A 16,371-nucleotide genomic window follows, 5' to 3' on the forward strand; every position below is an offset into this window, starting at 1 on the left:
CATGCACACATACCACCAGATGCTAAGAGAAGGAACTATGTTAGAATTAGTTAATGCTAACTCAGTTGTGGCCATAGACCTATTTCTGCACTACTGCATGAACTGAATGTTAAGTATCTGAAAGATAGCGTGATAGAAGAAGCTTATAAGAGAGGAGTGAGCGAGACCCTTGTATACCATACAATCCATTTGGAAGCGTCTAGCAGCCATTGAAGATGCTACATCAGTGGTCTTCATTTCTGTTCCTCGAGGGCTGCTGTCCAACCTGTTTTCTATCTCTCCCTGCTGCAACGCATCTGATGCAAATGATAAGATTATCAGCAAGGTCTTCAGAAGCTGTATGATGATCCTGGTCATTTGATTCAGGTGCCTTGCAGCAGGGAGAGATGAATAACAGGCAGGATAGCGGCCCTCAAAAGGAATAGGATTGACGATCCGTATACTACATGTTAAAGTACAACATGCAACAAGTCCCTTCTTTTTTAGATTTCATTTTTAAAAAAAAGATCACAACTCTTATGACATTAGAGGGTGTTAGGGGTTGCATGTACACAGTCTGACCCTGGGAGGATAAAACGTGGGCATCTTGAGCTATAACCCATAGCAAAAAGCCTAAACTCAGTGGACGCGAGAAATAATTGATGACATGTACAAAACATTAATGAAACAGGATATACATGTTCATTCTTAGTTAAACTATTCCTTGTTAATTATTTTAAAAAATTACACAAATGACATAGCAGCTCATCTATTACCGTATTTTCTGGACTATAAGTCGCAACGGAGTACAAGTCGTACCAGTCATAGAATGCAAAATAAAGAAGGAAAAAACATATATAAGTCGCACTGGAGTATAAGTCGCATTTTGGGGGGAAATTTATTTGATAAAATCCAACACCAAAAACAGAACAGACATGTCATTTGAAATTTAAATGATGAACAATTTAAAATAAAAATAGAATAGAGGCAACAACAGGCTGAACGGTATGCTTACGCTACATGACACAACTGAGAACGTCCCTGGTATGTTAACATAACATATTAAGAGTTACTTTTATAACTATAGCATAAATAACATGCTAAGAAGTTTACCAAAACCATCCGTGTCACTCCAAATACCCGGTAACTAAAATCCAGTGAAATCGTCATCCTCGGTGTGACTTTTCATCAACTCCGCTAACTCCGGAGGTAGAAGATGCGGCGCCTCCTCTTCTACGTCCCTTACGTCAAACTCATAGTCAGTTGCAGTTCCAATTATTCCAGCCTTTCTGAATCCTGACAGAGTGGTTTTGGTTGTCACCGAAGCCCATGCTTTGTCGATCCATCCAGTGACTTCCAGGAAAGTTTCACGGCGCATTCTCCAGGTTGCCGTGAAGTTGTGCTCTCCATCCATCATCCACTGCTCCCACAGGTTACGCAAGACTGCCTTAAAGCTCCAGTTCACGGAGATATCAAGTGGCTGGAGTATTTTGGTTAAGCCTCCAGGGATTATGGTGGGTATGGAGTTTAAATTATCAACACAGGCCTGGAGCGCCCTCTTGCGGTATAGTGTGAAAATAACATGTGAAATGATGTACCGATAATAATGTGTTAATAATTTCACACATAAATCGCTCCAGAGTATAAAGCCTACCTACGGCCAAACTATGAAAAAAACCCGCGACTTATAGTCCTGAAAATACGGTATACATTTGTAAGCCAAAAAATATCTCATAGTTACTAAGATTGAAAGTTCTGTTTAAAACAATATTGCTTCGTAGAAGAATTCTTTTTTTTTTTTTTATGTGAAAATGTAGAAAACCATCACAAATTCATGTTTTCCTCTCTGACTTTTGAAAATATTGTGTTGAAATACTCAAGGAGCATTCTGCTCTATCAGATCTCTTTCGGGCAATAATTAAAATGAGGGGTACAAGACTCTAAAGGTATCCCTTTACAAAGCAACTAGTACAAAATAATTGGAAGCCCAAAAATGACCAGTTCATCACCTACTAGCATTGCAGAAGAGGCTAACAATAGTCAGAGAAATGCGGAACAAAAATGAGGAGGACCATGTACAGTAACACAATTAATAAATTTATGTAAACATGACTGTTGTTTGTTAATGATGTGACTGCTGACAGGAATAGTAAGGTGAAATGTGAGGGCTTAGACTCTCCATTCACGTTCAGACCCCCCCCCCCCCCCCAATATCGTATATGGTAGCTATAGACAAGGTGGATCCAAATGTTTATGTAGCATTATATGGATCTGCTTTTTTTAACAGCAGTCCCTTGGTTCTCTCTAGGAATCACATTGCCATCTGCTTTCTCAGCCGTCTACTTCCTACTTTTCATTGGTGTCAGCACATGGTGGGCACTTCACCTTCCAATTAGTCACCTGGGTTTCAACACTCTGTATGTGATGGTGGGCTTCTTCACTGCTGGACACATCATTTGTCTGTACCTGTACCAGTGTCTCCTGGCCCAGGTTCTTTTCCCACCACATAGTCTCTGGGCAAGGTAAGATTACACACATGTTGTACAATCATCATTTTCAAGAAGGTTATCCACTGATCTTCTGTTAAGCCAATTCAACACCTAACCACAGAATACAGTCGTGTGCGTCTTTGTGGATGTTTTTCAGTATTAAAGGAGACATATTATGCTTTTTACATAAACACATTAAATTACGGTTGCACAGTGGATGACTGGTTAGCATGTCTGCCTCACAGTTCTGAGGCTGCAGGTTAAATTCTGGGCTCTGGCCTTCACTGTGCCTGTGTGATGGTGTGGTACTCTAGTGTCCTCCCACATTCCAAAAAACAGCATATGATGACTTATACAGTGAAATCATTCTTATATGTTTTGGAGATAACAACCTTTAGACTGGAAACCAATTAATAAGTTTAGATCAGCAAAGATGTATTCATTTGGAAAATCTGTTGAATGTGGGCTCATTGTGCTACCTTTAGGCTATGTGTATAAAGATGTACTGAGACATGTATTAAGACATTTGCAGTTTGATGAAATCAATGACATTCTGTTGTGAATGATTGCCAGGTGGTTTGGGGATTTCTCTCTGGGTTTTTTTGAGAATTTTAATTCTGTTTCAAGAAATTAGTCAAACTAACGGAGAAAAACTAATAACCAGATGTGGGCGCGTAAGTCAATTTTGTCAGTCTGTCGTTCGCCATTAGCCAGTGGCCGGGCCACCCGTCCGTCATCAGCAGTCCGTCGTTATTTTAAGCCAAACCAAAACTGTAATCTATATTTTGGTTGATTCACATATAACAGACAATCGTGATTTAGATCATTTAATTACCTGACATGTTTCGGCGTGTACTTCCGCCTTCATTAGAGTGTCACTGGTGTGGTTTTGACGCGTCTTTATCAGCTGATGTTCCATGGGGGCATGACCTATCTGTCAAAATTGACAGGCAAGTCATGCCCCCCGCTGTCAGCGCTGGTGCTGTTGTGCTTGTACTTTTATTGCTCTTGTTTGTCATGTTGCTGTCTCCTTCTCACACTCCTTCTTGTGTTCTGTTTTCCTTGTAATAAAACTCCTTCCTGTCTCCCCAATGTATGATTTATTGCATGATTTGCACGGTATTTCGTATATGGAATTGTGTTTGTTTTCCGGGTGTATTTTGTCTTGTTTTGTCTAACTAAAATCTGGCGGAGAGTTGTGTGTGGTTTGACGGGTGTGTTGATGTTGTATCTTTTCATTGCCCTTTCGATCCGTTCCGTCGTCCCTCTCACATACGGCATTGTCACCATTCCTGTGTTCTTGTTTGTTTGTTTTTTCTTTCCCCCCTGTGTTGTGTTATTTTTGTTCTTAACCTGCCCTGTGCCTTTTGTTATTGCCCACTGTGGGTACTGACACCTTTTTAGTGCATGTTGTATGTGCTTTTCCTCCTGTGTTCTGTCCTCCGGGTCCGTGATTATTGTGGTGCGTTCATGTAATGTTGGGGGTGTGACTTGCCTGTCAATTTTGACAGATAGGTCACGCCCCCATGGAACATCAGCAGATGATTACAGTTCATCACCACTATTTTAGGACTGTCAGCCAGTCCGTCCGTCCGTCATTGTTATTTTAAGCGGGCTTTCGCGTTTTTGTTAAATTGCAGTTTGTCACAACTATTTTCGGACCGTCAGATGTTATTCTTTTTCTTCTTATTGTTCTTTGGTGGCGGTGCGGCGACGACAGCCAATCAGCATCGAGAACGTACTACTTACCAGAGGTGGGCATTCCGTCAGTACTCACGGGAGGTCCGCCAGTCCGTCACTGATGGACACACGTTTTTCTGACAAATGACGGATGACTGCAAACTTCGGAAAAATGTCCAAGCATTGATGAAAGCGGGTTTTCGTTTGTCAGTGTCCGTCACTAACCGGGTCAGGTACCGACGGACCTCAAAGTCCGTCACTAACAGACGCCCGTTTCGCTGACGACTGATGGAATATACACCGGATTTGGATTGGCTAATGTCATTCCCAGAGCTGGGGAGTCCGTCCCTGGGCCGGACCGGTCGGACCCTCAGGCCCGGCCGGATGTCCATTTTTGGGGCGGAGGGATGGGGGGTGACAAATTTTAAAAAATGGCTGGACTAAGCATGGAAGTTGATTTTAGTCTGGCCCACTAATCGGCCCTCATGCATGTGACGTGCTCGCGAGGTGGCCGAAAATCATCTCAGTCTACTCGGTGAAAGGCTTCTTTTTAGGCTTCTTTCTACTCCCGCGTTTGCGCGAGCGACAACTGCTGTTATAGGGATTATGGTATTACCCCTCCGCCCCCTCTTGTAATGGTATGGCCCAGTTGCAGGTGGGAGGCGCGGGTTACGTGATGTCACAATGAGGAAATACAAACATGCTTGAGCGCACGTTGCTGTCTCACATTTTGCGATGACATACAGTTTCCCACACGGAGACTGATGAGCCACGCAGCGCAGTCCATCACTCAAAGTAAACAAGCTATTCACCCACGTTCCCCCTTAGCCGCCACCTTTCAGATCGTTTTCGCAGTAAAATTAAATGCATCGTCTAGTCATCCCTTTATGGTTGTAGCAGGCACGATATGCATTGTTGTCGCTGTCTTTTTGAAGCGACGCCCCCCGACTTGTTTAAAAAAATTTGTGTCCATGGGTATATTCAGACGCTAGCACATCAAGGTGGATTCATGCACTTTTTCTGGCGTTCACTACTTCCGGAAATACGCCATAGCAAACCTGCAGTGTATAGTGGTTTGCCGGTATGCTTTTATTTTGAAGGCCGGGAAGGAGGGGAAGTTTGCAAAATAAATAAGTAACTTGACTGCGACTTCTTCTACGACTCTTTATAATTCTTGGACCCAAATAATTATACAGTACGACAAATCCAACCCCGGGGTTCGCAATGCAAGGAAGCATGCAGTTGGGTAAATACTACTGGCGCATTTGAAGCGTGTCCACAGCGGGTTCGAATAGTAAATTAGCCAGCTAATGATCCTTAAAAAACCTCTGCCGTTAGCGTCTCTCCTGCAGCGACGTCAATCACGGACCTTTGTTTTTTGGTTAATTTTTGGGTTGGGGGGCGGAATGGGGCATCTACTAAAGATGGCGTCACGTCATTTACAGGTGTCACAAATGCACCATCTGCGTGTCACAATCACAATGATTACTATCACCACAAATGTCCATTTTATGCTTCATGTTTCAAATTTGATTAATTTATAATCATAATGCTCACTTTTACGCAAAGATGAGAGCGATTGGTCTGCCCCCGGCACGTCTCCCTCCGGCACGTCTCCCTCCCCTCAAACCCCAGTGCGTGCAGCGCATATTTGGAATGATGCGTAAAAATGTAAAACATGTACAGTAGATATATTGCTATGCATTACATTGAATGTGAAAAACAATGAAGAACCATAGAAATGTTTTTAATTTTTCCCTTATGTGGCCAAATGCAAATGAGAATAGCCGCCTACTTCAGTGCAAACAAAAAAAGGAAGTTGGTTCAGTGTAGTAACCACAAGCCAGTGTAATCAAGTCTTTTTGGTATCAAGTACTGCCCCAAATAGAACAGATACTCAGCAAAGTATGTACAGTGTTACCTCGCTACTTTTTGGTTTGTTTATTGAAGATTGCCTCTATCGCAGATTTTGATTTGTGACCATGACTTCATGTATTACAATTTTACCTAGCTATTTTGACACATTTTCTTGCTATTTTTCAGGGGAAATTTGTTTTACAAAAACTGAGACAATTAAAATTAGACAGCTCATTACCAGCTTGGTATTTATTCTACATTTTGCATTTTAAAAGTTACATTTGGTAAATGTAGCAAGTGTTTGGAAGGGTGGGAACCATGTGTCTGCAGGGCCTGGGGGCGTTTGTAATGTCATAGAGACATAAATGCCCCCCACCAAAAAAATATAAAATAAAATAAAGTCAACTTTTACTTTGCAGAAATTCACTCATTGTGGGAGAGGCTTGGAACATGTCAGCTGTGAAAAACGAGGGAACACTGTATATTCAAACTAAAATGATCAAGACAAAATTACACAAACACGGATTATAACTAGGGGTGTCAAATTAGTGCGTTAATTGCGATCAATTCATTATAGTCAGAGTTAAAACGTTAATTTAATTTAATTGAATTGCATTAATCTAATTTATTTTTTGGCAAATATGTTTTTATTAAAGGGATTTGAACCACATGGAACAGAAGAACGACACATTTTCATTTTCAGAAGAAAGCACTACTGTACAAGGAAAAAAAGAGTAACTAGACATTTAAAAAAAAACAAAAAACAAAGACCTCATCGAACACCGGGGCTGTCTTGAACGTGCGCATCATCGCGGAGCGGCATGTGCTTTCATAGTTTTAATATAGTTAGCAATAATTGCAACTGTTGTATGTATTTTTTTCATCACAAAAAGTGTATATATGTACTGTAATGACAACTTGTCTGTAACTTGAATACTTAGATGTGTCATAGGCTGTTGCTGCTGAGTGTTTAAAGATTTCAGTGTCTTAATAATTTACAAAATTAAGGGATTTTTATTGTTAGTGTATTTTTTATTCTGGTGTAATTTCTTAGAATATCAACTCAATGGTTCGCTTTTATTTATTTATTTTTTTTAAAAGATCCATTTACTTGTCATCTTTTCAAAATAAACATATTCAAAAAAATAAAAATCTTTTTTTGTACCAAAAATATACCGAACCGAAGTTTCCCCAAAAAAAACCGAACCGAAATGTGATTTTGTTACACCCCGACTACTCATTCCCACTTCAGTCTCTGTAAATCCTGACGTTTAATGCCTCGCCGTCTTAACCGTGATCAGCAAAGAAGCAGTGTGCGCTCGTTCCAGCATAAATCTGTGTAGCTCTGCTCACTTCACATTTCCTCATCCTTATATAAATCAGCCACAGAGAGGTTAATCCTTTTGATATGTTGAAGTGGGCATTAGTAAGGATGTCCACATAAATTTTGGTCCAATTGATCACAGTTTTTGGACGTTATAAGCAATGAACGTACAATGATTTCCAATGGAGAGTTTGTAATCAGTACCTCCAGTGACTCCGACCGAACAAGGATAGAACGGTAGGGGGCGCGGCCATTTTCCTCATTAATTAGAGGCATTATTCATGGAGTCACTTATTTCCTAATTTCTCCCAAATTTGTTGATAAAATAGAAAATGACAACTCTTTTCATTTTCCCGATCAAAAAATATATAAAATGAACTTGTTAGTGAAAACATGGCCAACCCGGCCCAACCATCCCTTTAAATTTCTTTTTAAAAGCAGTGGCCGTTCCACCACCATGGCCTGAAGTTCTCGGAGCATCCAAGTAAGAACATGCAGGCGGTAATAGTTCAAGCATCGCACTGCACTCACCAGCGCCGGTCCAAGTCTCCGTCAGGCAGAGGAAATCCAAGTCATCGGAAAGGAATAGTTCCCACAGGATAAACGATTTGTTCGACAACGACCGGGCGGTCAACGACCGGGCGTTCAACAACGCTGTCCTTGTGGAAGCAGCAGCAGCATCAAGTGCGCGTGTCACCTACGATTGGCGGGCCCTGGGAAGCTCCTTGAGAAGCTGGCGATCCACGCTGTGTCCAACAATGCATGATCGGCGGCACAGCCGAATTTCCTCGGCACATCCCAGCTCAACCACATCATTAACTTCATTTAGGCTTTTGTCCCAAATCATATCAGGGATCTGCATCCCCATCTCAGCCTCCCACGCGGTTTTGATTACGGTCATAGAAGGTGGGTTAATAGACATCAGAAAGTCATAATAACGTGACAGTATTCTATCAGAATCCATTAGTTGCAGAAGGCACCTGTCTAAGACGGTTGGGGATGCTCTTTCAAAAGAGGGAACATGGGTGCGCACGTAATTTCTGATTTGTAAGAACCTGAAGAAGTTATTTTTGGGGAGACTGTAAGTATCTTGCAACTGTGCAAAAGAAGCGAAACTGCCGCCCAAAAAAGATAATCTTTTCTGCCAATGCCAAGCATTTCAGAAAACCCTTATCGAGTTCTGACGGTCGAAAGGAGGGATTCCCAGTCACTGGAAGTAGAAAAGACAGCGAGTCATTCTCCAAGTGTGTCTTAATTTGTTTCCAAATTTTGACCATAGAATGTATGATTACGCTGCCGCCATAGACAGATCTATCCAAAGGAGTTGGCGACAAAACCACTGCATCCAAACCATGAGGGCTGCACTGCTCCCTCTCCAACTGCAACCAGCGAGGGGTTACTGTGAAGTCGGTCATCAACATTGAAATTACTTTAAGATTAAAGGCCCAATAATAGAGACAAAAGTCGGGGAGACCGACTCTCTCTTACATTTGTGTAATCCAAAACCCACCAGCGGGTTTTGGATTACACAAATGGGCTTTCCTGATCCTATGAGCCCTATAATCCTAGACAAAAGGAAGATTGATCGAATCTAGCTTTTTATTGAAGGATTTCGGCAAGAAAATGGTATGCACTGAATGAGATACAATAATTGTGGGAGAAACATCATTTTGATAGTGTTGATCTTGCCAGTCAAAGAAATAGGGAGCGATCTCCAAAACTGAATGTTCGACTGTAATTTGGCCACAAGAGGGAGGTAATTAGCTTTGAATAAAGATGAGAATGTCTTAGTTATTTGAATCCCCAAGTAGGTAAATGATTGACTGGAGATTTTGAATGGTAGATGTTGAATGAGGGACAAGTCATCGAAACCCCTGGGCATTCAGTTCGGTTTTGGTCCAATTAATCCTGTAACCAGAAAAGGTTCCAAAAAGGTTAATTTTAGAGAGAGACCGATTATCGGCCGGGCCGAAGGGGCAGTTCTGCTTGCCACTGTAAGATGTCTTGCCTTGAAGTTACCCGCTCTGTCATTGTCACAATGCAGAGTAGAATGCTTTGGCTCCGGACAGCAGTGAAGTTTCTGATAGGGAAATGTTGATAAAAGTAAGAAGTGAGTGAGTGCGTGTCTGTGTGTAACACACATCATGAAAAGCTAAACTCGACTCAACTTTATTTATAACAACCACCGCTCCATACAAAGTAGTGTTGTACAAGGTGCAAAAATTGACGGCCAAGTACTGAAAGTGAAAGTCCGGTCACACGCATTTAGAGCAAAAGGTGTCACTTTTTCTGCTTCCACAGAAAGTCAGAACACCCACAAAAAGCAATGGAGAGAAGACACAGCCGTGTTGATGAGATTATTTTTCTGGCTAGTAGTTGCGTTGAGGATGCACTTTTCTGTTTTTGAACTTTAAAACAAAGACGTGTGAAAGATAAACATTTCTGTTATAGTGGATTTTTAGAAAATTATTTACCGTAGTAAACTTTAAGGAGATAGTTTGTTTTCATTGAAGTATAAGACATGCATCTGAGCCTGCGAGCTCCCGACACTTTTAGTTAGATTTGTAAAACAAAGTTGTCTATTTGGATCTCAATACGAATATCTTGGGCTTGTGATTGATTCAAAACTTTCCTTTAAGTCCCATATTGACTAAATATGCAAAAATGTAAAAAATTATCTTGCAACCTTTCCGTCGATCCGGAATGAAATGTCAACAGACGCTGCAAACTGTTTCTTGCATTCAATGATTTTCAGTCATGTAAATTATTGTATAACAAGTTGGTCTCAGGCTACTCGGAGTGCAAAAAGATTTTTGGAAGTACTGTACAAACAAGCTATAAAAATCATGGACAAGAAACCGCGGCACTATCATCATTGTGCAATACTTAAAAAGTACAATTTCCTGAACTGGGACAATTTTCATAATGTTGCAGATTTTAAGGTCATTTTTAAGGTACTCAATGGCCTAGCCCCAGTTCCCCTTGCCAAATTTATTTGCCGCAGAGACAGCAATGAGCGCTTCACTTGCGCCTCTCTCAGCGGTGACTGCGCAAATCCTTTGTGCAAGAGTGCTTTTAGCATGTCAGCATGGTCAGTAAGAGGTGCCAAGGAATGGAACAGAATACCTGAGGAGGTTAGGAGACAAATCACTTACAAGGCCTTTGTTAAAAATATGAGCACATGGTACAAAAATAACTACACTTGCCAACACTAAAACAAAAACATATTGTCTGTGCTAGGATGAGTGTGATACAGTATGTTAAAAAGGCGTCTTGGATTAGAGGAAGAGTTCCTTCCAGCTATAAATCCAGATTGGTCGGGTGTACCAAGGTGGCAATATATTTATTAAGTCCATTTGCCAAGATTTTAGCCATTATTTTCTGATCCACATTGAGAAGGGAGATCCTCCGGATCCTTGCCTTTTTTAGGAATAAGTGTTATGATAGCATCATTAAGAGTCTTTGGCAGGGAACCCCTTTCAAAAGCCCACAAGTACATTGTAAGCATGTATGGAGCAAATGTGTCAGTAATTTTTTTATATAGATCTGAGGGGATTCCGTCAGGGCCCAGAGTTTTGGCACTTTTCGGGGATTTAATTACCACCTTTAGTTCCTGGAGAGTGATATCACTATTTAAGAAGGTGCGACCCTCTTGTGAAAGAGCGGGAAGAGCGACACTGCCTAGAAAAATCATCCATAACATGTGGACCTGCAATTGATTTGGAGGAATGAAGAGATTCATAGTATTCTTTAAAGTGTTCATTAATATCCTTCACCAATGTAATAGAAGTTCCATGTCTAGATTTGACTGTGGATCGTGCGGTCCCCTTCCAACTTAAGCAGTTGCCTAGCCAGCAATTTTTGAGGTTTCCCTCCAAATTCGAAATGCCTCTGTTTCAAATAGAGAAAAGATTTTGAAATCCTTGCAGAAGTAATCTGGTTATACTGGAGCCTTAACTCTAAGATCTTGTCTATATGTATGCAGTGAGGGATGTCTTGCGTTCTCTTTATCAAGAAGATGGAGTCGTTCCTCTAACTCTACAGCTCAACAGTTCCCCAAAACCTAAGGACGCCTTTGGACTTTGGCCCTTGAAAACCTGAAGTTTTCCCAAAAATTCAACACTTACAAAATAATTAATATCTCAGACCCTGTAGCAGACAGAAACATTATTACAAAAGAATTAGAGAGCTTAGACATGTGGATTTCACACAGGCAGAGTTTATTATTATTTACTGTTTCAATCGACGATGTAAAAATAACGTTTCAGTGCAAGAGAAGCATTATATAAATGTTTTAAAAAATCGAGTGGTAATTACTATCCACTATTCTGTTACAAAGATGTCGATATCGTCATTGTCTACAAACCATAGCATATCACGTTCAACTGGTTCCACTGGTTCAAAGTCCACAAGCGTGTCATCTATATATCACTGCCGTTACTTATTTCAGAGCTCCGGCAATCGACGGCATCCGCCATTAGCCTACGGCTCGAAAAAATTCTGCGACATCCTCCGCGGTCTAACGACACCGTCACGTGTGTATTCTGATGCATTAAATTAACGCTAAGAATTAAATTGGCTAAGAGACAGAGAATTGGATTTAAAAAAGACACAGACGTATCCGCTCTAGGTAGAAAGACGCAACAGCTCTCCCATGGTGCTAGAAACGCGGTTATGCGCTCCCGTCCTTAATGGCTTAAGGAGCACCTAAATGATCTTAAACATGCATCGAGCGGCAAGGATGGAGCGACAAAGAGGTTCTAAGGAGGAAATGAAATAGCTAATCTATCATTTTGGTCATTTCTTGATTATTTTAGGTGAAATATACATACAGTATTTTGTCGAGTGTCTGTTTTATTTAATGCGGAATTGACTTAATTACACTGGCACAAGGATGCTACCCAATGAAATTCTTGAGTAGTTCGTCTTGTTACTCTCCTCAACTGGATCTCTGGAGGCGTTAACGTCAAAAAAGGAGCGAGGATCAAGGACAGAGTCGGTTTAAAATAGAGAAATGAGATTTCGCTTCCTCTTTGCCCAATTTAACGGATCACATACTGACATTTACATTGCTGTTTGTTGATGTCAGGAAACATTTCACGTTGAAACAGCCATTGCAGCATTTTCCACTGAGTTTACACGGGAGCTGCTGTCGCCTGCGTGCTCCTTATCGATGTCTACATGAATACAATTGAGAGCGAGCTGCCACGTATTGACTGTATATTAATCCATTAAGGCCTAAAGTGCCTGGGTCAACAGCTCCCCAAAACCTAAGGTTGTCTTTGGAATTAAGCTTTAAAACCTGCTTTCCCAGAAATTCAACACCTACGAAATAATTAATATCTCAGCCCCTGCAGTAGACAGAAACATAGTTCCAAAAGAATTCGAGAGTTTAGCCGTGGCTTTCACACAGACCCAAGTTTATTCAGCTTTACTGTTTCAATCAAAGTGGTAAAAATAGTGTCAGTGCAAGAGAAGCACTACTTTTAGTTAAAAAAAAAATAATCGAGTGGTAATTACCATCCACTTTTCTGTTACAAAGACGTCGATATTGTCATTATCTACAAACATATATCTTAACCATATATCACGTTCGACTGGTTCTACTGGTTCAAAGTCCACAATAGGGCGCTCCACAGGGCGCTCCAGCCCCGTCCAAGTGATGAAGAATCCCCTCGTCCTCTTATTCTTAAAATGCATTACATTCACTTCCTCCAGCTCGTGAATGTAATGAATGTGAATGTAAAAAAGCATTCAAGACTTTGTATTTAAGAGATGAGATAAGAAGGTCTTTATTGTCACACAGAGACGGCGGCATAATGTAGCCATTAATGTATAACATTAATGCCAAACATTCAGAATCAAACCTATGTAAATATACGGAGTAACTATGTGTATATACACATGTATATACACCGCAACATACATCTACATATAAAGTATGAAGAAACACTCATTTTAGCCTGTACATAGTACAGAGGAAAAATACTCTATAAGTAAGTGACAGTGCTGCAGTGAAATATAAGGAACAGCATTGGATAAAAATAAAACTAAACTAACAGTAGTGGGGAATGTTGATTATTGCACGAGATAACAGTAGTGGGCAATGTTGAGTATTGCACGATATAAGCTCAGGTGCAGGACTGCACGATTGCACTAATGTCCGCCAGTTTGTAGAGACTACACAATGTGCTTGTTATAGAGTCTGACAGCAGCAAGCAAGAAGGAGCGGCGGAATCTCTCCTTTGCACAGCGAGGGTGTAACAGTCTGTCACTGAAGGAGCTGTGGAGAGCGTTATGAGAGCGTTATAAGAGCGTTATAATATTTTTTTGTAGAGTAAATTTATTTTCCTTTTTTTCTCCCCCTGGCTGTTATTTTGACGTGTTGATCTGTGTTCTTGAAAAAAGCATTTTAAAGCAACACTGCGTGAGTATTCAACCTTAGTAAAATATTTTCATAACGCTTCTGATGAAACATCAACGTACCACTGGTTGAATGGTACCTTTGTCATGGCCCGAGGGGAACTGTATCGCTTTTACTGGCACTGGGCAATTTTGAAAATGAAACCACAAACCCCGCCACACAAAAAAAAACTACAAATATCCTGACTGCTCTTCGGCATATGTTACTTCCCCTCTTTCCCTATTCGTTACAAAGACAAAACATCCTTATATTAGATTGTTTGGACACAATTAGATTCGCTATATCATCACCATTCATTCTAAACATAGCCACTGGAAACAGAAATGCAATTCAGTCTACTGCAGGCGAGCGAGAGCTGGCGTTCATGGGAAATGTGGTTAACTTCACTGAAAACACTACCACTTTTGTCCACATGGCGCTGCCATAATCAATGAAAACTTAAGGTTACACAGTGTGGCTTTAAATAAATAAATAAATGAATAAATACCTTTTTTGAAATAAATATTTGTACAGTTACCTAGGTAACAGAAGAGTGCGGCCAGCTATGGTTATACGATTTGGCTGAGATATGGGCTTTATGTGGCCCACATTGTCGATACCAGATGTGGACCACTAAAGGACCATAATTCATTGAGGTATGTGGGACAAGGGCAAGTGGGTTTTGCTATTTATTGTGCTATCTGGGCTTCTTCAGCTGGTGTCAGTCAACCTTAGATGTAACAAATGTGACGCGCCGTAATGGTGTGGTGTGCGCATGTGTGAGTGCGTATGTGTCCGGGTTTGTGTGTGTGTGCGTGTGTGTGTGTGGGGGGGGGGGTGCGTGCGTGGGGGTATGTGGGTGTGTGTGCGTGTGTGTGTGATGTAATACAATTCTTATATCTGTGATGTAAAATAAGACTGTGTGGAGAAAAAAAATGTAAACTGCTTTTAAGGGTGGGCTATACATATATGGCCCTAAATTCTAAATTGTTGAATTGGAGTTCTAAATTGATTTCTGGGCCAGATACTTCACTCAACAACTGGCCCACATCTTGTTTGCCAGAGTCAAGACAATGCCTCCTTTACCGGTCCTGGGCCATGTTCGGTTCACATGCTGTATGCCAGTGCTGACTGACTGCCACCTATGCCAGTTTCATGACAAAATCTGGGACAAATGCCTTTGCTATATGGGATCCTTCTCATTTCCCCAAAACATTTCTACCTACTCCCTTCTTCATGGAATTTCTGGTGGGTGGTGCTAACGTCAACAGGGGAGCGAGGACCCAGGAACTGGCAATTACAGAAATGAGATAAGCCCATTGTCAACACAGTCCACTTGAAGCAAATCCAGGTTTAATTATAATGATACTAATTATTACACATTTTACCGACCCTTGCTGAAATTAGTTTTTAGAGGGTGGCCGTGTCTTATGCACATGAAGCAGCACTCAAACTCATTTATCAATTCCATTACCATGATGACTGGTGGTGGACCTAATGGTGACTGCACTTTAAACCCCAAATCTAAAAAAGTAATTATCTACTGCGAAACACGCATGCCTATACACATTTGCCCTAATGGTTCATCACCATGCCACCAAATTACAAATGAATTAATTGCTCAAACAATATAGTAGTCAGCGGAAGTATAAAGATAATCATTCTTGTTATAGGGATTGCAGAATGCTTGCAAAAATAAAAACATGTTATATAGTGTATCGATGTCAAACTAATTTTTGTCGCAGACCACCTTGTAGTTATGTTTATCGGAGGGCCGTTATGATTGAACCCATATAAATGTATGATTTCCTTGTTTTATCACATAAAAGAACAACACATAGATGGATAACTAGTTTTGAAATCAGAATCCAATAAATAATTTTTCAACTATTTTTCAATTCATTTTAAGGAGGAATTGGTAACAAAAATGCTTGCAATATCTCTTACCTCAGTGTTGTTAAAAGTGAAGACAATTTGCAAGATTCATGAAGTTGTCACACATGATTTACCCGTTTGACAACTCTGGCATAGAGAATTCATGAAGAAAATAGAATTCAAGCTAGTAACAAATTATGACTAACTATTTGAAACAGGTGTGTGTGAACAAGCAATGTGTGGTAATGTGGCCAAGTGATGAGCAATTGCTGCATGAAACTATCACGTCAAACGCCATCCCCTAACAAAACATACAGCCCGAACTGGCAGAATTTTCTTTCCACAAATGTAATGAACTGAAACAACAAAAATTCCTACAGCTACACTAGGGGTGTCCAACTCTGGTCCCCCATCCAGCATGTTTTAGATGTCTCCCTCCTCCAACACACCTGAATCAAATGATCAGCTCATCAACAAGCTCTGAGAATCCTGATAACGAGCCTGATAACTTGCTGGATAGGGGTCCTCGAGGACCGAAGTTGCACAACCATGGCCTGTACTAACCCCCCCCCCCCCCCAAAAAAAAAAACCTGTTTCTTTTTCTCTTTGCACATGATTAAAATGTGGTAAGATGATAAGCTGGTAAGCTGAGTAATTACCCCCTCTTTTCCTCATTTATCCATCCATTATCTTATCTGAGGTCGGGTTGTGGAGATTTAGCAGGCAAGCCTAGATTTCCCTCTCTCCAGCCACTGCCGAACTCC

At 40.9% G+C, this 16,371-nt stretch overlaps 1 protein-coding gene across 3 annotated transcripts in view; it reads left to right on the forward strand.

The window, feature by feature from the left end:
* piezo1 (piezo type mechanosensitive ion channel component 1 (Er blood group)) overlaps nucleotides 1–16,371 on the forward strand; it is a 260,505-nt gene that overhangs the window by 33,630 nt on the left and 210,504 nt on the right. For all 3 annotated transcript variants that reach the window (XM_086044430.1, XM_086044431.1, XM_086044432.1), the window contains exon 6: nucleotides 2,288–2,501. In XM_086044430.1, coding sequence (XP_085900556.1) covers nucleotides 2,288–2,501 — 214 coding nt within the window. The remainder of the gene's footprint in view (nucleotides 1–2,287; nucleotides 2,502–16,371) is intronic.

The sequence above is a fragment of the Filicampus tigris genome, chromosome 11 (assembly GCF_054856515.1).
Source record: "Filicampus tigris isolate MCC_2025a chromosome 11, RoL_Ftig_1.0, whole genome shotgun sequence".
Lineage (NCBI taxonomy): Eukaryota > Metazoa > Chordata > Actinopteri > Syngnathiformes > Syngnathidae > Filicampus > Filicampus tigris.